General features: G+C 49.1%; 1 protein-coding gene across 1 annotated transcript in view; it reads right to left on the bottom strand.

Annotated features, from left to right (window-relative positions):
• The window catches only part of SFXN5 (sideroflexin 5), a 93,695-nt gene that overhangs the window by 16,210 nt on the left and 51,165 nt on the right, over positions 1–26,320 (bottom strand). The window contains 4 exon segments of the mRNA XM_054172096.1: positions 6,172–6,289; positions 16,563–16,648; positions 18,987–19,102; positions 23,042–23,132. Coding sequence (XP_054028071.1) covers positions 6,172–6,289; positions 16,563–16,648; positions 18,987–19,102; positions 23,042–23,132 — 411 coding nt within the window.

Here is a 26,320-nt window from a genome sequence, read left to right as displayed (position 1 = left end):
TTCAAAGAGACCTCTGAAGGTGATGTGGAAAATAAGGAGACTCTTTCCTATGTCAATATTTACTTTGGCAGAAGAGAAACTGGGTCAGTGCATAGGAGAGGAGCCTCAGATGAGCCTCTTGATGCTTCAGAAGTCAATGATGGAGCATCATCTGTGTGTCAGTATGAAATCAAATCTTCAGGGCACAGCCTGAATCTTCTGCAGTCTTTAGAAGACACATACCAGCCTCCTGCCAATCCTCAAGGACCTTGTGCCTCCTCTTTTTTAGAGAAGTTCCTTCCAAGACCAACCTTCATCCCAAGGGAAGACTTTGGCCAGCACACTCAGGTTCCAAGACTCTCAGGAAACTGTTCCTCAGACCCAGAAGCAAAGAAAAACCACAGAACTTCTCACTTCTCAAACATTTTCCCCCATGGCAGCTGGCAAATCCTTTCCTTTGCTTCTCATCCAAGTTGGACAAAATTACTGCAGAGAATCCCTCCTGCTCCCCTCCCCCCATGCAATGTAATCCCAGGGGAGAAATGGTTTCATGGGGACCTCCTGCTGTCTTGCATCTGATTTCCCTCCTAAGTATGGTATAGGGAAGCGTCTCGAGGGCTATGGCTGTGACCTCCATACAGCTCTTTTGTCAAGTGCCATTTCATTAAAAAATCAGCCTTTTAACTGTGGACACATTTCAACCTCACCAAATCTGCTAATTATTGACAGTTGGTGAAGAGGAGATTTCACTTGTTCCTCCTGTTAAACTGCATCTAATTAGTAATTACTGGTTCACTGTCATCTTTACTGCAATAATCCCACTGCACATTGGCTCATTAACCTTTTGCTTTTCTAAAGCAGCCTGCCAACAAGATGAAGGCTAAAACAGATTGGAAAACAATAGCTCAGCCTTGGATTTTAGGCTGTTTACTCCCCTTGTCCTGGAGATCCAAAAGGAAGATTATTTGTAAGAAAAGGCTTCAGCTGAAATCAACCTGATTCCAGAAGATGGCCTCTTTTGCCCCAACCAGCAACCAAGGCCTTTGAAACTTAACCCATGGTGAGGACAAGCTAGGGGATGGCTGCCCAGAGAGATTGTGGAGTCTCCTTCTCCAGAGAGATGCAAAACCCACCTGGATATGATCCTGAGCAACCTGCTGTGGATGACCCTCCTTCAGCAGAGAGGCTGGACTGGATGATCTCTAGAGGTTCATTCCAACCTTACCATTTGTGTTTCTGTTACTCTGTGAAGAATTTCTCTGCCATCACCTCTTGCTTCAGCTCCACTTCCCACCTGGGTTTATCCTTTACCACACCAAGCATGGGATGGTGGGTTTACAGCTCCATGGAAGTTCAGCAGCATCCACTTGGATGCTGAGAAAGGGATGATCTGGATGAGCAGGGACCAAAGGGTGGCAAATCAGTGGAGCAACCCCCTGGTTCTTTCTTTTTTGCTGCTACACTGAATTTCATTTGCACAAGTCCCATTTTCAGTTTGGAACTGTCACAGCTGTTTCTATTGGCAGTGCATAGCTGAGTAGGAGTTGTCAGTGGGGATGCTGGAGGATAGGCGGGTAGAGAAGAGATTCCCCGGGGGGCATGGGAGGCAGTTGGAGGTTGTGGGCTAAGTGCATTAACTAGATGTTTCTCCTAAACTTAACAGCAGTGAATTACTTAATGCAGAGAGATGCAGTTAGGTACTGGAGTTAACACTATGTTGGGATGCCAAGTGTATTTCTCAGCACCTTCAGCATGCTTGGTTGCAAAGACCCATGTCTTTAGCAGGCCTTTTATTCTGAGAAGGTGACCCTGAGAAGGTGCTGGAGCATGTCCAAAGGAGAGTACTGAAGCTGATGAAGGGTCTAGAACAGATGTCTGGTGAGGAGTGGCTGAGGGAAGTGGGGTTGTTCAGCTTGGAGAAAAGGAGGCTGAGGGGAGGGGGCTTGTCTCCAACTTCCAGAAAGGAGGAGGGGGTTGGGCTCTTCTCCCAAGGAGCAAGTGATAGGACAAGAGGAAATGGCCTCAAGTTGCATCAAGGGAGATTTAGTTTGTACATGATGAACAGTTTCTTCCCCATCAGGGTCGTCAAGGCCTAGCCCAGGCTGCCCAGGGCACTGATGCAGATCCCATCCCTGGAGGGACTGAAAAGCTGTGTAGATGTGGTGCTGAGGGACATGGCATGGAGGTGGACTTAGCAGTGCTGGGTTAACTCAACGATCTTAAGTGTCTCTTCCAACCAAAACAATTCCATGATTTTTAAACCAGGTATAGGTCTGAGGCAGCTACAGCTGATGTCATAAGGTGGTTGCATTTATCTCTCACATTCATTAGTGCATGGCTTCAGTTAGAATCACAGAATTGTTAGGGTTGGAAGGAACCTCAAGGATCAGCCAGTTCCAGCCCCCCTGCCATGGGCAGGGACACCTCACACTGCAGCAGGTTGCTCACAGCCACATCCAGCCTGGCCTTAAAAACCTCCAGGCATAAGGCTTCCACCATCTCCCTGGGCAACCTGTGCCAGTGTCTCACCACCTCTAATTCTGCTTGAAAACTCTGTGTAAGTTTGAGTCCTTTGAGAAGAGTGGAGTGAAGGTGGTCACTCAAGCTCCCAAGCTAAAACAAGAGCTTAGTAACACACCAGCTTCTGTGTTTGCTCTCCAAGTGAAGGAAAAGGATTGTGAATGTGTGATTCAGGGCAGAATTTGGCTCAGTTACAGTTCCTGGAAGGGCTGCTGCTCAGACCATAGTCATATTTCTGGAACAGAACAGGCCTATTACATGCTGGTGTTAATAATTTACTCTCTGGGTAGTGCTCATTATGGCAGCATCATCTCCTTTGTGCTCTGTTCATGGCTACTGCTTCAACTACTGTGCCCAGCTCTGGAGTCCTCAACACAGGGGAGACAGACATCTTCAAACAGGGCTGGAAGCCCTCTCCTGCAAGGCCAGGCTGAGAGAGTTGGTGCTGTTCAGCCTGGAGAAAAGGAGGCTCCAGAGAGGTGGCTTTCAGTGCTTAAAGGGCCCTATAGGAAAGCTGGGGACAGATTTTTTTAATCAGGGCCTGTTGTGACAGGACAAGGGGTGATGGTTTGAAACCAAAAGAGGGAGATTTAGACTAAATATAAGGAATACATTGTGGAATACAGTGAAGGTGGTGGGACACTGGCCCAGGTTGCCCAGAGAGGAACCATTCCAGGTCAGGTTGCTTGGGACTCTAAGCAACCTGCTTAAGCTGCCTGCAGGGGGGTTGGACTAGGTAACCTTGGAAGGTCCCTTCCAATCCCAACTATTCTGTGATTCTGCATTCTGAGAAATGCTTTTTTTGTAAGGAAACTCAGATTTGCCATCCAAACCCCTGATTAAATGGCTCTGGATCGATTGTCTCTCTTGCTCTGCTCACTTGAGCATCCCTGAGGTCAGTACCACTGAGATTGTGCAGAATGGGAGGAACACCCCCTGCACAACCACACGTTTCTAACGAACACAAACACTAACTGGAAGCCTGATCAGACCAGGCTAAGAACCTGATTCCTCAGTGCCAACAGATGTGGAGTCCAGCTGTGCACGCGCAGCTCCCTCCAGCCAAGCAGAACCAAGCTCCCAGTAGGCAGTGAGCTCCAGCAGCAGCTGTAATGGTTCCTCTTCACTGCCACGGAGCGTGGGCAGGGAGCACGTCATTCTGTTTGATCTCCTAATCAGCGCTGATTCATGTTTACACTGCAGAGAACATTTCATCTGCTCCAGAAGGTCATTTTCAAGGGATGCTGCACGGTTTCAGTAGTGCCTGATGCCTGCAGTTGGAATAGCCTTTGAAGGAAGCCAGCCCTTAATTTGTCCTGTGGGCTGCATTCATTCAGCTGTTAGCAACAACATGATTTCTCACGCTGTACTATCAGAGACTCTACATCACAAATTAGCTGTCATCCAGAAAGCTCCAGCACAAAAGGGATAAAGACCTCATGAGCTTCATTTTTAGGTAGAGAAGCTACAGCAATGAATAATTATTTTTGTAGCACCCAAACTGTTTAGCTCTGAATTTTTGAGCCACACTAGAACTCATTCTGCTCAGGGATTTGACTTTCTCAGCTCAGGCTCTGCTCACTGAGGCACTTTCTGCAGTTCAGGGCAGGGTTGCACAGCCAGGGGCTGCTCCTAGCAGTGAAAAACTGATGGGGAGAGCTCCTGCCAAAGGCTGAGCTGCAGAGAGGCTCATGACCTAGACTGGCTCCTGGGCACACCAAGGGCACTGCTACATCCTGTGTGCCTCCTTGGGGTGCAGGAAGTCAGAGGTGGCACTTGCAGGGAGGAGTGGACAGGACAGGTGACCCTGAGCTGACCAATAAGGGATTGCAGCTCACAGACATCATCTTCAGGAGAAAGCTGAGGGATCACCAGGGTCAAACCTCTTCCTCAATGGCCAGTGTCCCAGCAAGACTCTGTCCCTTCTGCCTTCAATCCCAACCCATGTGTTCCTGAATCCAGCTCCTGCATCTGGTTCTGCTGAGTCCAGTCTGGGACTTCTCCAGTGCCTGCCCGGAGCATCACTGGTGACAAGGGTGACATCATTGCCATCAGGGGGTTGGATTGGATATTGGTTTATTATTCTCATTTCTACCCCAGCTGTCTAGTTTCATTCCCACCCTATCAGTCTCTCTCCCTTATTCCCTTTGGGAAGGCAGAGGGGTTTGTGGAGAGCCTCTGACACTTTGCCTAGTGGCCAGCCCAGCCCTAACCCTTGCCAGGTACCAAAACTTTGGTTGCCACTGACCTTAGCAGGAACTTCCTGTCCCAGGGAAGCTGGAAATGTAGAAAATGCTGAATTTCAAGCCAGAATTGTAGGAGGAGTTTCCTGTCTCTGGTGAAAGAATGGTTGGATTTGGCCAATGCTCTTAGACACCTATGTCATCAGTGAGAAAATAAACAATGACTGTTGCATAAGGCTTGAGATGACACCAAATCTGGGCAAGTGGCAAGTAATTAAGAGACTAAGCAACCAGCACAGGATCACAGCTAAACCCTGAGGGACAGGGAGCTGAGGTTGAGCTCGCCAAAGTGATTAATGTGCTCTGTGGATGTTCAAGCAGAAGCAGGCAAATCACACTGCTCCTGCAACTTCTTACTGGAATATTGTGTCTGCTTCTCATGGAAGTCCTCCAAAAAGGATGTTGGCTAATTAGAAAAAGTTTAAGGAAGAGCCATATGAATCATTAAAGCTTCAGAAAACACGTCTTTTAGCAAGAGATTCCAAGATTGAGCTATAGTCTGTTTCTTAAAGAGAAGATTAAAGGACAGTTTTATCTCACCCTGTAAACAGCTAGAAGGACAACAAAAAATCTGCAGCACGTTTTTCAGTCTAGCAGACAAGTGTACAACAGGATTCCCTGGCTACAAGTTGTGAATAAACCCATCCAGACCGAAACAAAAATGAATTAGCCAGCAGAGACTCTGACAGCAGCTCCTCGGCAACTGCTCTAGATGACACCGAAGGGACTCCAGTGAAGTCCTTTGCTCTGGGAGAGGTTCTACCACTCTGCCATAGTGATATCTGCAAGTCCATAAACTCCAAACACCAAATGATCAAAATTAATGACAAGGTGAAATACACCTTAGCAATTTGTTCAGCTGACTTAGGTACAAATGATTTCATTACTCATTCTTGGTTAATTTTCCTCTGTTCACCCCCAGGCTGTGTGAAAGATGAAAAGGCAGAAACCCTCCAAGAAGCTCTGGGAAAGTTCATCCCCATCACATAGGTATCTCAGGTTCTTTACTGATGAACAAAGAATTGTTTCCACTATGCTAACACCAAGCAAACATCACTGCCATGGGAGAGGGGGAGCTGCACCATGTCCTCCTCCGTGTAGCTCAGCTCTGACTAAGTTCACATTCCCCTGCATGGCAGGATGAACCCAGCTGGAATCTCGGAGCAGAAGGCATCAGTCAGAAACCCCAACATCCCCTGACTTGTGATCTGACCAGATCTGACCTGGATATCACTAAAGAGGAGCCAGATACCCTCTGTGCTGTCTGAGACACTCCCCTGACTGGCAATCAAGCAAGCAGAACATTTTCCTCAGACATTTAAAACTCCACCTTATTCCTACCTGGCTGTCCCCTGATCCCTGGTGTTTAAATCACTACATATTCTCCACATGGGAGAGGCCTGAAGCAGATCACCAAGCATGTACTGACCTCAGACATCTGTGGGAAGAGACTGATGGCCAAGGGGAGGGCCAGGCCAAAGGCAGCGAGGCACACAAGGCTTTGGACTGGGAGAATCATCCGGGGTCGAGACCTCAGCAGTGATGTTCTGGAAAGAAAGGGCTTCATTAGACCACTTCATAGACCAGGGGAGTGCATGCCATCATCAGAAGGGACATTAGTGTTCACCCAGACCCACAGCTTCCCCCTCCTAATTATTCTAGGTTCCTTCTTAGCAGGTCACCAACAAGTAGCAGTAAGACAAGGGGCAATGGCTTTAAATAAAAGCAGGGTAGACTTAGACTGGACATCAGGAAGAAGTTCTTTACTGTGAGGGTGCTGGAACACTGGAATAGTTTGCCCAGAGAGATGGTGGAAGCCCCATCCCTGGAGACATTCAAGGTCAGGCTTGTTGGGGCTCTGAGGAGCTTGCTCTAGTTAGCAATGTTCCTGCTGACTGCAGGGGGCAGGAACTAGATGACCTCTACAGGCCCCTTCCAACCCAAACCATGCTGTGATTTTATGATCAGGACAGACAGAGGAGAGATGCACACTAAGACTAAGGCTGTAGCTGATGACCCAGCAGCAAATATGCTGACGCTGCCTTGCTAGTATCTACTGAACACTGCAGCAAAACTCCTTGTCAAGTTGCTGATCAATATCCACTTTTCCCCCCGCTTCAAACTGGTAGAAAACAGTCTCAGGTTGCTCAGAGTTCTGTCCAGCTTGAGTCAGGAGAGACAAGGAACTACTGGGGAGAGTACAACAGAGTACAAAGATGTTGAAGGGTCTGGGAAGTCTCTGTGAGGAGGCAAGTCTGAGAACCCTGGGGCTGTTTAGCATGGAGAAGAGCAGTCTGAGAGGGGATCTGATCAGTGCTCAGCAAGAGCTAAATGGAGGGGACTAGAGGATGGGGCCAGACTCTTTCCAGTGGTGCCCAGTGACAGGACAAGGGGCAACAGGCACAAACTGGAATCCAGGAGGTTCCATCTGAACAGGAGGAAAAAGAATCTTTGCTGTTAGGGTGCTGGAGCTCTGAAGCAGGCTGCCCAGAGAGGCTGTGCAGTCTCCTTCTCCAGAGAGATTTCAGCCCCACCGTGGACCCTGTGATCCTGGGCAAGCTGCTGTGGGTGATCCTGCTTTAGCAGGAGGGTTGGACTGGATGATCTCCAGAGTTCCCTTCCAGTCCATATTATGCTGGGATTCTGTGATTCTGTCATTTCTACTCCTATGTGCTCTATTCACAAGGCTCCCACCAAAACAAAGCCATCTGGCTCTCCCCACATCAGGCCATGCCACTGGCATCCTCTGCCACAGGCACAAGTTGCAGGCAGCTCGCCCCATGGGGCCCATGCCTGCAGCCAATGCCTGCAGCCAATGCAAGCTAACAGATTATTTCAACCCCCATCTACTCCACGTTTCCTGCAGGCTACCAACATGCACCTGATGAATTCTAAGGGAGCAGCTGATGTGTGGGAACTTGTTACCCTGCTGCACGTTGTCTGTGTGTCTGAACATTCCGACTCTTCGCCCTTTGCTAGCACTGCTTGCTGAAAGCTGTCTTCATCTTGAGAAGGTCTGGGGGAAGTGGGGAAGGAAAACAAGATCCAGAGCCTTAACTCCTCCAATATTGCAGTTCCTCACTAATAAGCTATTGAGACGGAGTTGATCCTATCAATTCGTGCTGTGAAAGCCAAGCTTCTGTTCTCCAATATTGAGCTGCTTTGTTTTGTGTAGAGCACAAACTAACCTAAAAGACTCCTGCAGAAGCCCTGAAGGGTTTCACCCGAGCCAGGAAAGCAGGTTACTTCCCTCCACACTTTTTCACAAACACCACCTTGGACAACTGCCATCATTAGGTGGAGATAACTAATCCCTGGGATGCAGAGGGGCAACTCCTGGAACAGATTTCTCCTCCTGCTGGAGCTGTTGTGATCCATGAGAGCCCTTGTTGAGAAAATCATGCGACCAGCATCCCTCCAGCCTCCCGGGAGGACAGTTTAGAAGCAAGATATCACTGCTTATACCACCCCTGACATCTTCATTTGGAAGCTGCACCCTCTTTAATTACTACCCTGTTGGGGACCTTATAATCACCCAAGCAAAAACTCAACCAATTTGAAATGATCCCCAGCGCAGCCCCCAGGTGTGATTTCCAGGAGAGCTTCAGACACAGGCCAGTTCAAATCACAAGGGCTAACCTCCTAATTAAGAAGAGTTAAGGCTTGATTCAAAAAGGAGAGGGGACTAATTAACACATGGAGTGTAATGTCTTAATTGGGATTCAGATTCTCAAATTTGTGTGGTTCAGAATAAATGACTCATAATACACTGAGAGGTCCACTTTGCTTATGTCCCAAGGATGCTTGTTCTCCACACAGATCTCAGAAGAATATTAAATGTTGCCTTTGGTTAGCTGTGAAAAAATCCAGACCCCTCTTTCCAGCCATTAGCTCCCCCTCCCCCACTGGAAAGGAAAGATTATCTTATAGAATCATAGATAGTGTTGGGTTGGAATGGACCTTTCAAGGTCACCTAGTCCAAACCTCCCTACAGTCAGCAGGGCCATCTGCAACTAGAGCAGGTTGCTCAGAGCCCCATCCAACCTGACCCAGGTTCCAGGGATGGGACATCTCCCACCTCTCTGGGCAACCTGGACCAATATCTCATCACCCTCAGCGTAAAAGATGTCTTACTTCCCTCTAGTCTACATCTCCCCTCTTTTAGTTTCAAACCATCACCCCTTGTCCCGTCGCAGCAGCCCCTGATGAAAAGCCTGTCCTCAGCTCTCCTGACAGTCCAACTTCACCAGTCCCATCTTGGAGATCTGCTCAATGCTTATCTATAACAGCTAAATGGTAGGGGTCAAGAGGATGGGGCCAGGCTCTTTTCAGTGGTGCCCAGTGACAGGACAAGGGGCAATGGGCACAAACTTGAGCCCTGGAGATATTCAAGGTGAGGCTCGACAGGCCTCTGGGCAACTTGATCTACTTGAGGATGACCCTGCTGACTGCAGAGGGGGCTGGACTGGATGACCTGTGGAGATCCAGCCCAGCCCAGCCCATTCTATGATTCTATGATCTCTGGAGGTCCCTTCCAACCCCCACCATTCTGTGATGCTAGGCAGCAGTCACTCGCAGATACACCTTCAGCAGCTAGACCTTACGAGGACCATTTCAATATGCATGAGCGTGCCTGTAGGTAGGTATCTACACAGACACATGCACACTTGTGCAGACAGTACATCTGCTCCGTGGAGACAGTGTGTTGTAGCTCTTGTAAATACACCTTCATTCAACTTTCATCACATTGTTCATTAGTGGTTTAAATTTTGCATAATTTGGCAGCTGCCTCTGGCGTTTCTTGAGAGGTGCTGTAATTTATTCCATATGGAAGTCAGTCGCTGTACTAAAAAGGAGTTATCAGGTTCAGTGAACCAGAGCTGTATTTGTCTAGAAGGAGGTGTCAGATGCTAAGCTAAATATGACAGGAGTTAACCAAAGTCTCCCAGCTGACAGATTCTGAGGGGTTTCTGGAGTGTTTGGTGTAAACAGGTTCAAAGCTAATACACACATCGCGAGACGCCGAGGATGCCGGCAGGGCAAGAGAAGCACTGGGGGATGAAGCTCTGGGTGTCCTGAGGCACCCCAGAGCCCAGGGATCAAAACATCCCTCTGATCTGCACCCAAATTTTGGGGTGGTTGCACTACCCCAGGATTCCAGAGGCTGAGGTTCTCAACATTCCAAGGCCAGCCCCGTACTGTATCTCTGCTTCATCAAGCCCGTTGGGTCTCTGCTATCTGCTGAGTCTTTCTGAGCTCTTCTCACCCATTTGGGGTCCTTTTGGGAATGCTGAGAAATTCCTCCACCTCTGTCTGCTGTCCTGTCCAGCCAGGCCACCGCTGTCCCCATCAAGGAGCATCTCCTGCTCTCAGCTGCAGCCCCAGTGCCCCCTCCAGAGGACCCATTGGATGCAAAGTGAGCGAGCTTGGGGATTTTTGTGCTTGATTGACATAATTAAAGGAGCAGTTTCAATGTTTACTCTGCAAGCAGCCACAGCAGTTTAAGGTGTCACTGCTGGCAGCTGCTTAGTCTAAACAAACTCCAGCGAGGGTTTAGCTGGACGCAGAGACTTTGCGCCTCAGAGGAGGGAGAGCAGCAGCAGGAAACGTCCTGCACACACTGTCACAATGAGAGTATCTCCAGCAGAAGGCCAACAACACAAGGGCCAGGGGGGTCTTCTACCTCACACACACTTCTGCAGCGGTTTAAGCTGAGGAAAACACCCTTCCAGCACCACAAAAGCATGGGCTGAGCACTGGCTACCCACCAAGAGAATCTCTGTTTCTCATGGCTACACTGACTCAGGATGCTGACCCTGCTCCTGCAGCTCTGCCACAAGGCCAGGATGATGTGGAGGTGAAGAACAAGCAGAAATGCTCCTCTTCTATGGACACAAATACTCCTGCTCCTCACTCCTCTCTCACCTTTTGCCCACTGCCAACAGCTCCAGATGTATCTCTCCTTCATAAACATTGCAGTCAGCACTAGGGCCTCCTCTTGTCTAGCCTAACACCCATGAGCTCCTGGAGCCCATTCTCAGACCTTCTGCTGTGCTCTAGACACAACTCTGAGGTTGCTTGTCCCATGTGGCAGAGACATGACAAAAGGAGATAAGAAGAGCTTACATTCTTTAACCTCCACTGCCAGGCATTACCTTCAAGTGTCTACAGCAGATATTGCTGGTGGCCTGAGCTTGTCCACCACTTGTCCAGACCACAGGATCCACGTGCCACCAGATTTGGGCTCTTCCACCACAGAGTTCAGCCTACACAGGAACCTGAGACTGCACTCTACACAGACCTGGGTAGTCTACACTGCTTCAACTCTGCAAGGAGTTGGAATGTGGACAAAGCTACTGGAGAATTCTTGGATGATGTCTGGGAGAAACCTCCACCATTTCCCAAATTTCATCAGAACTGCCTGACAAAAGGATTCTCAGAAGCATCTGAATAAAGGGAACTGTCTGAGGGAATAGAAGTCCATCATGATCCAGGGCATGCAGTTGTTCCCACACATCTCTGTGACATGGAGCTCCTAAAGACTGCTCCCAGTTACATCCCATAGATCATAGAATCACTTTGGTTGGAAAAGACCTTTAAGATCATTGAGACCAACCATCTACCCAGCCCTGCCAGGTCACCACTAAACCACATTCCTCAGCACCACATCCACACAGCTTCAAAATCCCTCCAGGGATGGAATCACCACCACTGCCCTGGGCAGCCTGTTCCAGGGCTTGACAACCCTTATGGGGAAGAAATTGTTCCTCATGTCCAACCTAAAACCTCCCCTGGCACAACTTGAGGTTATTTCCTCTTGTCCTATCACTGGCTCTGTGGGAAAAGTGGTCAACACCCAGCTCAATCCAATGTCCTTTCAGGAACTTCATAGAATCATAGAATCAATACGGTTGGAAAAGACCTCAAAGATCATCAAGTCCAACCTGTCACCCAAGACCTCATGACTATTAAACAATGGCACCAAATGCCACATCCAATCCCCTCTTGAACACCTCTAGGGACTCCACCACTTCCCTGGGCAGCACATTCACAGAATCACAGAAACACCAAGGCTGGAAGAGACCTCAAAGATCATCAAGTCCAACCTGTCACCACAGACCTCATGACTAAACCATGGCACCACGTGCCACGTCCGATCTCCTCTTGAACACCTTTGGGCATGAGCTGAGTGGATACCTGTGGTTCTAGAGGGAGATCTCAGAGACCCATCATCTTTAACCCATTTCTTTGCATCTCTTGAACACCTCCAGGGATGGTGACTCCACCACCTCCCTGGGCAGCACGTTCACAGAATCACCAAGGCTGGAAGAGACCTCAAAGATCATCGAGTCCAACCTGTCGCCACAGACCTCATGACTAAACCACGGCACCAATCCCTCTTAGAACACCTCCACGTCCAATCCCTCTTAGAACACCTCCAGGGATGATGACTCCACCACCTCCCTGGGCAGCACATTCACAGAATCACCGAATCACCAAGGCTGGAAGAGACCTCAAAGATCGTCAAGTCCAACCTGTCGCCACAGACCTCATGACTAAACCATGGCACCAAGTGCCACATCCAATCCCCTCTTGAACACCTGCAGGGATGGTGACTCCACCACCTCCCTGGGCAGCCCATTCCAACAGCCAGAAGGCCTCCCCTCAGCCTCCTTTTCTCCAGGCTGAACAACCCCACTTCCCTCAGCTGCTCCTCACAAGACTTCTGCTCCAGACCCTTCGCCAGCTCCGTCACCCATCTCCGGGCGCACTCCTTTTGTCTCCTGGCTGCTGCGAACCTGCGACTTGCCGGTATTAAAGCTGCCAGCAGGGACATTATTTATAAACCCTCACCCAGCATACATCTGCCCAAAACAACTGACACCGTGTTCCCCGCGTGGCATATGCGGGCTGAAAATAAACATTGCTGCTATCTGCTCGCTGCTGCAAGGGAGCGGCCAAGCAGCAGGAAATGCATGAAACATGGGGAAGGAACGGCGCGCCGCCGAGCTCGGCGGTGGGAGGGAGCTTGGAGAGCAGGGAAGGCGGCCCTGGGAGTTAAAATACACAGCAGGCAAAAGGGAAGAGAGAAGCCAAGAGAGCTGAAAAAAAAAAAAAACGAAGAGGAGAAAAAAAATGGCACAAGAGACGAGAGAGGCAGCTGGGGGAGTTAAAACATGCAGATGGAGAGATGGCTGAGAGAGAGGAAAGACCTGGATCCAAGTGGAAAGACGGCGACCGGGAACTGGCCACTTAAAATAAACTTTCTGGAATGCCGAGATGCCAAGGAGGGGGAGGCAGAGTTTTGCAGGGAGCTGACAACCGCTGCTGGGAGCGCGTGGCACCGGGGCAGCTGCCGCCCCGCTGCGGCGCTCGCACCCGCGGCCCCCTGGCCGCTGTCCTCCTTCACCGCGGCCTCGGATGCGGACGACTCGATAGAGGATCCGGATTGTGACTCCCGATCCCAGAGCTCCAGCCTCCAAACAAGGAGCTGTCACTCTTGTCCCTCTCATTTGTGGGGGCTCCCAGGGTTTCCCTGGCTGAGCTGCTAATCCATGCCTTCACCTGACTCCATTAAAAACACCCCAGGCTAACTCAAATGCTACCAAACTAGAAAAGTTAAACTTCTCACCAGATGCTCCCAGTCTTTTCCTCAACGAGTTTTCACCTCTGACTCTGCCCTTCAGCAGAAAACTTTAAAAGACCTCTGAGCTGACACCAGGACTGCAGCCCCCTTGGCCACGGGCAGGGATGTTCTCACAGAATCCCAGCACAGTGGGGGTTGAAAGCAACTTCTGAGGATCATCTAATCTAACCCTCCTGCTCAAGCAGGGTCACTCACAGCAGCTTGCCCAGGATCCCAATGAACAGGTGGGTTTGGAATCTCTCCAGAGAAGGAGACTCCACAACCTCTCTGGGCAGCCTGCTCTGGGTCTCCAGCACCCTCACAGCAAAGAAGTTTTTCCTCCTGTTCAGACCAACCTCCTGGTTCCAGTTTGTGCTCACTGTCCCTTGGCACCACTGAAACCATGTCCCTCAGCACCATACCTACACAGCTTTTCTACCCCACTAGGGATGTGGAGTCCACTAGTACCCTGGACAGCCTGGACCAGGCCTTGATAACCCTTTAGGGGAAGAAATTGTTCCTAATGTCCAACCTCCCCTGGCACAACTTGAGGCTGTCTTCTTTTGTCATTTAGTATGCTCCTTGGGAGAAGAGACTGAACTCACCTTGGCCTAACCTCCTTTCAGACAGCTGTAGAGAGCCAGAAGGTTTCTCCTCAGCCTCCTTTTCTCCAGGCTGAACAACCCCAGGTCCCTCAGCTGCTCCTCACAAGACTTCTACGTTAGACCTTCCCCTTCTCTGGACACATCCCATCACCTCAATGTCCTTCTTGGAGTGAAAGGCCCAAAACTGAACTCAATATGTGAGGTGTAGCCTCACCAGCACTGAGTACTGGTCACTGCCCTGGTCCTTCTGGTCATACTATTGCTGATGCAAGCCAGTCCTTTGGGGTTTTTCCCCAGTACAAGCTAGTTTTATTTAAGCTCGTGGATGCTTAGCACGACCCATGACAGTCCTCAGTGTGTCCTTTGCAGACAAGAATTTTAAGACCATTTTTGCACATTAAAGATTTTTGTCTGTTCATGTTGATAACCAGGATTGCAAAACTCCTCTGGATTGCAGCAATAAAATAGTTTACCCTCTGGGGTGATCTCCTCTGGATGAAGTAAACACCAGTGTAGGGTTAGACTGGAACCAGTGCCTGCATGAAGCCCCCAGCCCACACAGCCACTTTGGTCTGAAGCCTCAGAGAGAGAGAAAGGCAAAAAGAATGAGCTCTGTGGTAAGAACATCACAAATCAGTGGCATTTCTGAAGTGTCTGGCATGTGGACAGATGAAAACAGAAGTCCTCCTAACTGACAACAGTAAAGCAGCTTTGATGGGATTATAAAGGCTGGAATCATGCATCTGAATTTGAAGCAGGGAAGCTGCCAAGATGCTGGGCTACAAAGACAGAGACAATCCCTGCTCTTCATACATGTGACTGAGCAAGCCCTGAGTAAGGTACTCCAGAGTAAGACATGGTCAGTCCTGAGCACCTGCCCTGCTGGGGGGATCCTGTGGGTGACACGGGGCCCAGGGCAGGCTGCAGGGCTTTTTACTGTCAAAGAGAAGCATGAAGTAAAAATCATAGAATCACAGAATGGTTTGGGTGAGAAGGGACCTTTCTTCCAGTCCAACTCCCCTGCAGTCAGCAGGGACATCTGCAACTAGAGCAGGTTGCTCAGAGCCCTGTTCAGCCTGATCTGAAATGTTTCCAGGGATGGGGCATCTCCCACCTCTCTGGACAGCCTGGGCTGGGGTCTCACCACCCTCAGTGTAAAACGTTTCTTCCTTGTCTCTAGTCTAAATCTCCTCTTTTAGTTTCAAACCATCACCCCTTGTCCTGTCACAAGAGGCTCTGATTAAAAGCCTGTTCCCAGCTTTCTTCTTGGCCCCTTTAAGCACTGAAGAGCCACCAGAAGGTCTCCCTGGAGCCTTCTCCAGGCTGAACAACCCCAACTCCCTCAGCCTGGCCTCGCAGCAGAGGTGTTCCAGCCCTTGGAATATTTTCAGGGTGACTGGAATCCATCCCTTGTCATCGTGTGTGTCCAGCAGCCATCTCCAAACAGTGGCATGCAGCATTACCAAGACTGTGCCACCACCACCACCACCACCACAGTCCCTTTGAGAAAGAGAGCAAGCCAGTGCATTCTGGCTGGAAAGGGCTGAAAGGACTTCCTTCAGAGTTCCCAAAAGACAGTCTGTATGCCCTCCCCATAGCCAGGCCTTGGTGACCCCCTCCAGGTGCTGGAGGGGTACTAGAATACATCAGTGTGTTTAAACTCAGATGTTAAAGATCAGTCTCTAAACCTACAGGAGCAGCCCTGACCCTTCCATTAAGGACATAACATTGCCCGGGGGTGTTTCTACAAGGGTAAACAAGGCTAACCACAGCTAGGGGTTATCCCTAATGGTACTAATTGCTATTTACTTTGTCAGAGGAGTGGCTTAGCCATTATCAACAGATTTGTTTAAAGAGTGCTTCCAGCTTGGCTGTCTGGACAAAGGTAGCAAGCCCTTTAGCACCTCCATCTTTCAATACCCTAATCAGTCTCCAGAGGTTGGCAAGGTGATCCCCACCCCATGGATCATTCATGCAGAAATGAACTGCTGATGAGCGTCCTAAGGAGCTAGGAGCATCCAGAAGCTCCAAACAGACTCACAGCATCTCTGGGCAGAAGAAAAAGTAGAGGTGATGGAAATCAGGGTGGGAAATGACAACAGAGAGGGCAACAGGGGTGGGGGGTTTGTTTGTTTGGGTTTTTTTTTCTTTTGCTATTAAGAGCTCTGAGAGGAGATAATTAGACATGAAATAGTAACCCAGCTCTTTCCTGCCAGCTCTCCTAGCACTGATGCCCCATTGAGAAATCTTCCAAGAGAGATTCTGGCTTTAACAGTGATAGAGAACAAACTTCTGCACAACATGTGATGCATATACTCTTCTGAGGAAGTCCAAGCCACAGGACATCACTGAAAAAAAGTACAAGTGAATTCCAGCAGGGCATAAGCAAGGCCAGCAGTGGCCACGGTGGTCTGGATGGGCCATGTGGTCAGCAAGTCCCTACAGTCCTAATCACTGGCTGAGCAGGAGCAAAGACCCTCAGTCTGACTCCACATGGCAGCTCTAATGCGGACTGAAAACCTATAGACACTTTCCCACTGAGTTCAGAGAGCTTGGGGTCACACTGACCTACAGAACAGAGTTACTTACTTTTCCAGTATGGACATAATAATTGGAGGTAGAACCAGTATAGGCATTGGCAGGACCACTCGAGTCAGGGCCGTTTCTAGCAGCGCCTGGAAAGGAAAAGCAAACAAACAAACAAACTCAAACATGTTTCAAACCAATCTCAGGATGTAGCTGGGTGGAGAAATCAGCATGTGGGCACACAAATTGTTTGCCTGGCCCTTCTTCTGCGACACATGGGAGGGGATGTATCAACACCCCCCCCCCCCTTTCAGCCTTGCTGTCATAGACCCAGCAGGACAAACAGAGACACCTAAGAGCTTCCCTGGTTTCACTTTATGTGACCAAGAGTGCCCCAGTGTCATATTCCTACGGAAACATGTTAGTGCTGCTTGGAGAAAGAAAGAGCCAAACAGCCACCTGGAAGATGTTCTAAGGAGCAATATCTCAGCAGCCTCAACCCTTCCTCCCCAAACTGCGTTTCAGTGGTGTGCTGAGGGACTGCATCACCTTACTGCCTGCTCCACAACTTGTTTCTGGATTTTAATCACCGGTGGTTCATGGTAACACACAGGGCTCCCCTCTCCCAGGAAGACACCTAACTGTGGAGCTATGGTTGCTGCTTCCCCCAGCAAGATTCAAGCAGCAGCAAATGAAGCAGCATGACATGTTTAAATCATCCTGAGAGGAGACCTGGAGAAGATGGTGGGGTCATCTACCAAGGAGTCTTCATTTCTCTTATCCAATCAGCTTTGCCAGAACCCACCTGTGATGCCTCAAGCACTGGGACCACACATGGGGCTTGGGCAGACTTAGGCAGAGGCTGCTGCAGATTCTGTATGGAAATGATGAAACTTCTGTCACAGAATCATCTAGGTTGGAATAGGATCATTGAGTCCAACCATTAACACAGCACTGCCAACACAGGCAGGCTTGGGAGCACTCAGTCCTTGCAAATGGGAGAAGGTGAGGAGATTTAATAAATGTTTATAAATATCTGAGGGCTGGGGGTCAAGAGGGAGGGGACAGGGACAGGCTCTGCTCAGTTGCACCCTGGGATAGGAGAAGGGGCAGTGGATATAAACTCCAGCACAGGAGGTTCCACCTCAACATGAGGGGGAAATTCTGCACTGTGAGGGTCACAGAGCACTGGAACAGGTGCCCCAGAGAGGTTGTGTAGTCTCCTTCTCTGGAGACTTTCAAGACCCATCTGGGTGTGTTCCTGTGTGACCTGTGCTAGATTCTCTGGTCCAGCTCTGTCAGGGGGGTTGGACTTGATGATCTTCGGAGATCCCTTCCAACCTCTAACACCCTGTGACCCTGTGCTCTCAGAGAAGCACAGATGTTTTATGCTAAGGAGCTGCCAAATTTTCCACCACAAAACCCAGTACTGAGCTATTCAGAAAGAAGCCCCAGAATTAGATGGCAGCTGAGCAGAAGTTGTCAGAAGGCTCAGATTGGCTGGTTGCACTCCTCCTAACTCACACTTCCATCTCCTTCCCTTTGAATCTTTATTTTGTACGTTGGCTGTCTTCAACCCAGCCATTAGGATGGAGAGGGGAAGCTGGGTCCTGAAGCCAGTTAATGGAAGTGAGGAAAACTGGCTCAAATAAGTATCTCCAAGCCCTTCAACAGATTGTTTTAATCTCCCTGTTAAACAACAATATGGAGAGATATTAGAGATCTCCCAGTGCTCGATGAGGACTGTAAATCTGTACATTAATTGCTGTCTACAAAGTGCCTTAAGAGCCTTGGACAGAAGGAGTGAGAGAAATGCCAAGCATTATATTATTAACTCCTCTGCCTGGGCGTGTGCTTCGCTACATGCTTTCCATTTCAGATTAAAGCCCACTTGGAAACAACATGCCTCAGACAGTCAGATGATGCTCAGAAGGCAAAACTCTGGAAGAAAGGAAGAAAAGGGAATAATTGCAGGCAGATGGCAGAGAGTGGAAGGTTAGAGGGGAAAACAAACTAGGTGTTAGGATGAGGATGAAAACATCTGGCTCGCAAAGCTCTGGCTGGCAATTGTTAACGCAGCTTCGCCACGGTGGGGGTTAAAAAGCTCCTCAGCTTGGGAATGAAGCCTTCCTCATTTAGAAAAAGGTGTAAGCTAGCTTTGCTTTGCATTCAACATCAACTGCTTACAAGTTCCCACAAAGACATCCTAAGGCTGTGAAAGAATCAGGGTAATACACCAGGATCCTCCTGATGTCACTCTGAACCCCTCCGGGTCAGCCACCAGCGAGCACACTCAGCTTGGTGGCTACACGACCACATGGGGCAGGTATAACTCAGGTATTAAGTTGTGCTGCTTTGTCCTTCCTGCATGGTGAGCAGCCTCAGCCATTCCCTGCTTTCAAGGAATTGATTCCTAAAGGCTGTGGGCCTGGTTGAGCCTGGAAGTCAGCTGCCTCCAAGCTGCTCAGGAAGATCAGGAGCACATACATGTCTTGCAGCAATTCTGGAAGACCCAACGATGTTTCCATTGTTGTCCAAAACATCAATTCCTTCTTCCAGCTCCGTGTGCCTCATCAGGACAACGTTGCAGATATTGGCACTAGCTGAGGATGAGAAAAAGCAGGATGATTAGCAGCGCAGGCCTGGACAATACCAAATGGCAGGCTTCTGTTTGCCGTGACAGCCCTTCAGCTTCGCTTCCATCAGGCTGCCAAGAAGTTTCTGCAAGTCAAGAAGCCACTCTTATTCCAAGACAAAGATGTGATTCTTTAGAGGAAAATAAGAACCAAGATCGTTTTCTTTTACTTGCAAATGGATCTTTTGCCACAATCAGGACTGTGTTGATGGGAAGCATTTCCAGATGCTGCCACCCGCACCTGCTCCCGCCCTCCAGAGTGATTCTTCACCCGAGAGGAGGCTTCACCCTGGGACCTTCGCTTCAAGAAAGACACTGAGGTGCTGGAATGTGTCCAGAGAAGGACAAGGAAGCTGGTGAAGAGTCTAGAGCACAAGTCTTGAGAGGAGCACCTGAGAGGCCTGGGTTTTGTATAGCCTGGAGAAAAGGAGGCTGAGTGGAGACCTTCTGGCTCTCTACAACTCCCTGAAAGGAAGCTGGAGCCAGGTGTGGGTTGATCTCTTCTACTAAGTAACGATCAATAGGACAAGAGGAAATGGCCTCAAGTTGCACCAGGGGAGGTTTAGGTTGGACATTAGGGAAATACTTTTTCCTGACATTTTTGTCCAATCCCTGAAGGGATGGAGATTCCCCCACTGTCCTGGCCAGCCTCTTCCAGGCCTTGTCAACCCTTTCAGGGAAGAAATTGCTACTCATGTCCTCCCTAAGTGCAAACTGAGGCCACTTCCTCTTGTGCTTATTTCCTTAGGAGAAGAGACCAACCCCACCTGGCTCCAACCTCCTTTCAGGGAGTTGCAGAGAGCAAAATGACCTCCCCTCAGCCTCCTTTTCTCCAGGCTGAACAACCCCAGCTGCTCCTCACCAGACTTGTGCTCTAGACCCTTCACCAGCTTCACTGCTCTTCTTTGGACACACTCCAGCACCTCAGCATCCATCTTGCAGCGAAGGGCCCCAAACTAAACACAGATAACCCCAAATTCTGCTCCTCAAGTAACACACTAAGAGTTGGGGTTGAGAAACATCCTTCCTGGGAGGCCAGGCACTTCTTAAGATTTTTTTCCCAAGCAAAGCTGCTAATTCCTACAGAACTTTGAGGTTTGCAAACCTGGCATTTCCCAGCACTCCCTCCCCACCACATTTTGTTGCAAACTTTCCAACCCCAGCTAAAGCAAACCCGCTGCCGCTGCGAGTGCCGCTGCTTCCAAAAATGTGTTTCTGTACTGCCTGATGGGTTAATATTCACTAATTAATCTCAATTCATGTCATATAACAAATGTCTAATTTTTATTTTTTTGAGGGTGGTGGGTGGTGAGCTCTATATGAATGCAGCTCCCTGCAAATCAAGGATGATTTGTGGTGACAAATGCTCCTTACACTCGAGAATAAGAGGAACATACACACACGCACACTCTGTCTCTCTCTTTAATATTCAAACTACTGGACCACTCTTCCCATCTATCAAAAGATCTGTGTTACCAACACTTCAGCTCCTTAATCCAAGACAGAAAAGCAAGCAGGCATCTCATTTAAAGCAAGTTGAGACCCTCTTTCTTCTTTTGTTTTAACACTCGAATGCCCCGTCCTTCTAGCTATCAGTCAAGACTCAGCATACATTGAGCACACATTGAGCACCTCTGCTGTGAGGTCAGGCTGAGGGAGCTGGGGCTGTTCAGCCTGGAAAAGAGGAGGCTCCATGGAGACCTAATAGCAGCCTTCCAGTATCTGAAAGAGGCTACAAAAAGGATGGAGAGAGACTGTTTGCAAAGGGCTGCAGTGACAGGACAAAGGGCAATGGCTTCACACTAGAGCAGAGCAGATTTAGATTGGATCTTAGGAATAAGTTCTGTACCATGAGGGTGGTGGAACACTGGAACAGGTTGCCCAGGGAGGTGGTTGGGGCCCCATCCCTGGAGATATTCAAGGTGAGGCTCAACAAGGCCCTGGGCAACCTGATCTAGTGGAGGATGTCCCTGCTGACTGCAGAGGGGGTTGGACTGGATGACCTTTGGAGGTCCCTTTCAACCCAAACCACTCTATGATTCTGGCCTTGCACCAGCACGAGGCTCATGATGGACCTGAAGCTCCCACCACAGCTAGATGCTTTTCCAAGTTTCAGCATCCCCTTAGGGCTTCATTCCCCAGGTCTCATATTAAAAATCTAAGTCCAGCCTGCTTGTCTGAGAGAAGCAACTCCCTCAGCTGCTCCCATTCTGCTTTATGTCAACCATGGCTATTCCTGTTCTCCAGGGATCAGGACTGGGGCCAGTCGTGGCCTTGATGAAAGCACAGAGTGGACCTTCAGCCAGTTTGCTGATGGTACAGAACTGGGAGGAGAGGCTGACACCCTGTCAGGCTGTGCTGCCATTCAGTGAGACCTGGGCAGACTGGAGAGCTGGGTGGAGGGAACCTCACAAAGTTCAACAGAGCCCTGCACCTGGGGAAGAATAACCCCTGCACCAGTACAGGTGAGGGGGTGAGCTGCTAGGAAGCAGCTCTGTGGCTTTTGCACAGCAAAGGAAAAAGCTTAAAGGGAAAGTTTTCCATTAGTACAGATGAAAATGGACCTGTAAAAGTGAACACAATCCTTTTGTTTCTTGAGTTCCCCCATGCTTGGACAATTTTTACACCACCTTTATCAACAAACAAGCTTCTATAAAATATTGCCCTAGCTCTTAAGAGAAAAAATTACCTTCACAGATAAAATAACTCAGCACTGGCAGAGCATTGTAACCAGGGACTGCAGCAAAGGCAGAGTGCAGCATGTCCCCTCCCTAGCTGGTAAACTGCAGAAGGGTTTATTCTGTGCTCCAACAAGCCAGCAGGAGCTTTAATTCTTCACACACTTTGGTCTGTTTTTAATCAGTGCCTGTCTGATCTGTATATTCAGAGCAGGAGCATTTCATTGCATTTTCATTGTAAAAAATACCCTCTAATGCTACCAGGTACTTAAGGATTTGATTTGATGTGATTCAAACCAGATCCTGCAAATTAAACGCTCTTGAATTTGGGTGGTCGAGGACCAATCCATGCTGAGCATTTTTAACCTGCTTGAGAGTGGAAAGCAGAGCTCCATAAAACCTTGTGAGCTGCCTCTGCCTGCAGCTTTGCATCATTTTCCTGCTGAAACAGGAATCATAGAACCACAGAAAGGTTTGGGTGGGAAGAGACCTTTAAAGGTCATCCAGTTCCAACCCTCCTGCAGTCAGCAGGGACATCTGTAACTGGAGCAGGTCGGTCAGAGCCCCAAACAACCTGAACTGGAATGGTTCCAGGGATGGGGCATCTCCCAGCTCTCTGGGCTGGGGTCTCACCACCCTCAGCATAAAACACTTCTTCCTTCTCTCCAGTCTGAATCTCCTCTTTCAGCCTCAAACCATCACCCCTTGTCCTGTCACAACAGGCCCTGCTAAAACATCTGTCAGCTTTCTTATAGGCCACAAGAAGGTCTCCCTGGAGCCTTCTCTTCTTTAGGCTGAACAACCTTTCAGCCTGGCCTCACAGCAAAGGGCTTCTAGCCCTCACATCATTGCTGTGGCCTCCTCTGTCCCTGCACCAATAGCTCCATGTCTCTGCTGTGCTGAGGATGCCAGACCTGGCCCCAGCACTGCAGGTGAGGTCTCAGCAGAGCAGAGGGGCAGAATCCCCTCCCTCCCCCTGCTGCCCACACTGCTGGTGACCAGCCCAGGACACAGCTGAATCTGGGCAGGAAGTGCACAGTGCCAGCTCATGTCCAGCTCTGCACCATCCCATCGCTGCCTACACTGACTCAGGGATTCACTATGAGGGGACACAGCAGGGATGGTGTAAATCAGGAAAGCAGCAGTGAGGTGTCCATCCCAGTTGCTGTTAGCCATTGGTAGGTTTACAGCCAGCAGTTGGAATAGAGACAAAAAGAGTTGTTCCTTACCGACAGCAGGGAATGGCACAAACCTCTGGATCAAGAGACGAGTGGCAGGAGTAAACTTGTTTGCTCTCTGAATCAGAACATTAAGGCCCACCTTGGAGTAGAGGAAGAAGAACAGAGAGAAGCAGAAATATTTAGCTACAAGCAGGGCAGGTGCCACATCTTGCAGACAGCAGCAGAGCTCTTCAGGGGGCCAGACTGAGGTCTTTCCCCATGCAAAAGCACTTGAGAACTAACCCCACACACAGTGAAGAGTTCAGCAGTGTTGGGTCCAACCTTTTGTTCAGTGAATGGTTCAAAAGGGTTTAAATGAAGGACTGAACCCAACCACTGGGCTTAAACGAAGGGTTGAACCCAGCTGTTAAGTTGATCCCAACCACAGGGTTTAAACTCTTTCAAGCTAAAAGCCAAGACAGAAAGGACTGCAACACCACTCAGTCCTTCTGGCTATGCCCCTGGCTGCATTTTTACCCACTGCACTGGCATTTTCCCCATCACTGGAGCTGTGCTTGCAGCCCAGAGGGCAAATAACATCCTGGGCTGCATCAAAAGATGTGCTGCTAGTAGATCCAGAGAGATGATTCTGCCACTTTGCTCTGGTGGGACCTCACCTGGAGTACTGTGTACAGGTCTGCAGCCCTCAATATAGGATGGACATGGACCTGATGGAGCAGGTCCATGAGAGACACCACTGTGAGGCTGGTGGTAATTAAAGCATTTTACTTTCAGATTCAGCTTGGTGCTGCAGATGAACTCAGTCCTCCACTTACAGCAACCACCCTGCTGTGAATGTGAAATTAAATGTTGCTACAGATTTAAATCAAATCTCCCAAATTCCCAACACCAGGACTAGATTTAGGGAACTAATGAGGGTTTGTTTCTAACAGGTTGGAAATTGCTGTAGCCAATCTGTTAACTCCTTCCTGCAGGCCACAAAGCAGGATGAGGGTAAACAAGTGAAGGGAAGGGTCCACCAGTGAGCAAGTACTCCTCAACCCCACAACACCATGAGCAAAAGTTCATCAGCAATGAGAGCTTAGTGAGTCTGATGCCCAGGGGCTGGCCAAAGAACACCGATTGTCAAAGCAAATCCATCCCCAAGACAATAACTGAAGCAGTATTGTTATTATCATCACCCTGCCCACAGCCTGAGTCACAGATCTGGATCCACAAGGCTGTCACAGTACAAACCTGTAACAGTGAGGTGGGATCATCACACTAAACAGGGGAGAATCACAGAATCATTCACGTTGAACAAAAAGGCCTTTAAGATCATCAAAGTCCAACCATTAACCCAGCACTGCCAGGTCACCACTAAGCACCACATCTACAAAGCTTTCCAAGCCCTTCAGGGATGGGGACTCCATCCTGGGCAGCCTGTGCCAGGGCTTGGCAAACCTTTTGGTGAAGAAATTGTTCCTCATGTCCAACCTAAGCTTCCCCTGACACAACTTAAGGTCATTTCCTCTTGTCCTATAGGCTCCCTTTGCAGCCCAGCACAGTCTTCTAAAGGGTTTTGAACGCCCTCTCAAGTCAGACACTGATGAGTATTCATGGGCAACATCCCCAACAGTGCCCATTCATCCCTGCTGATCATCAAAGAACTGCAGGGATGCAGCTGAGATGAAGGTATTCACACTGGCCATGTCTCAAGCCAGGAGGACAAGTGCTCCTCCTTGAACCTGGTTGCTCAGGGCATGGATTTGGCATCCTGGTTTCAGTATTGGTTTTCAATATTCCTGCACTTCTTCAGAGCACTTCCTTGGTCTGACTGACAGAGCATCCTGACAAACTGGGCACAGGGGACAGGTCACACCACAGCTACTAATGTCCCTCCCACAACATGAAATGGGCACCAAACACTATCAACAGGGGAGCAACTTACTCAGGGCTCTACTACGCCTTCAGCAGCACTCTGCCCTCTTCTCGATGTGCCAAGGATCCCAGCTACTTATTGTGCTACCAATTTGCTTTTCAGCCTCAACAACATTATCTCAGCAGAAGGACAGAGTTCATGGTGTTGCTGCACCTGAAGCCACACCATCAGACACTGTCTCAAGACTTTTGTTGCCTTTTCTTTTACTTCTTGCCTCAAAAGGTTCTGACTCATGTCCACCAAGATGTGACCATTAAAAGCACAGGAATCTTTGAAAAAGTTCCTGCTTTTTGAATTCCCCCCACCCCCTTTATGATTATTAAGGTCTTTGAAAGCTGAGAAATAGCTTTTGAAGGCCCAAAGTTGGCAACATTCAAGCCATTTGATGAAGGTCTAACCCTACACCTCTTCAACCAATCCTAGAGCACTAAATACAAACCTACTTCAAGCTTTTTGCCTTCATTTTGACAGTGAATTTTTATACAGCAAAAGACTTTAGGACTCCAGAGAGCAAGGTGGACATTGGCTGGCAGATGATGCCACCTCAATGTCACTGAGCAGCTCTCTAGACTGCATTGGTGACATCTCCACTGATTTAATGGATTCAGCTTTCCCACGTCCCAGCAGTACTGGGGCAGCCTTGTTCAATGCAGTTGAAGCTGGCTGCTCCAAGTGACTGAGAAAGTCAACTAGGAAGGAGGGACTGGCTCCAAAGCAGCTTGTCCATCAGTCCTTAAATCATGAGATTGCTGAAGTAAAGCACTAATTGGATCTGATGAGTCCCATAGAGCCAAACTAAAGAAAAGAGCATTAGGAAAGGGAAGGAAAAAAATCATTCATTAGGACTGGGAGGTGAAGATGAAGGCAGAGAGATGGAAAACTGGGCTGTTTACCAACTGGAGCTTTACCAAGTCAAGGAGAACAGAATGGAGGACTATAAGGGAAGGGAAAGCAGTATCAGTCTGAGTGGAGAAGGAAGTTAGAGAGAAGCAAGAGTAAGGAATGGAGGAAAATCTTCTCAGCAGTGCCCAGCGCCCAGAGAAGGGGCAATGGGCACAAACTACAACACGAGAAGTTCCACCTAAACACCAGAAAAAACCTTCCTGTGAGGGTGCTGGAGGCCTGGAGCAGGCTGCCCAGAGAGGTTGCAGAGTCTCCTTCTCTGGAGAGATTCCAAACCCACCTGGACATTGTGATCCTTGGCAAGCTGCTGCGGGTGGCCTTGCTCTAGTGGGGGGGGCTTCAACTGGATGAACTTCAGAGGTGCCTTCCATCCCCCACCAGGCTGTGATCCTGTCAAATTTCAGTCACACCCAAGATGACTACCACAGCAGCCCCAGAGCTGCATGCTTTACTAGAAGAAAATGGTGTAGCCTTGAGAAGGAAGCAAGACTGCACGACAGGTG

The sequence above is a fragment of the Dryobates pubescens genome, chromosome 23 (assembly GCF_014839835.1).
Source record: "Dryobates pubescens isolate bDryPub1 chromosome 23, bDryPub1.pri, whole genome shotgun sequence".
Classification (NCBI taxonomy): Eukaryota; Metazoa; Chordata; class Aves; order Piciformes; family Picidae; genus Dryobates; species Dryobates pubescens.
The sequence above is the reverse complement of the archived record's forward strand: the minus strand, read 5'-3'. Positions and strand labels throughout refer to the sequence as shown.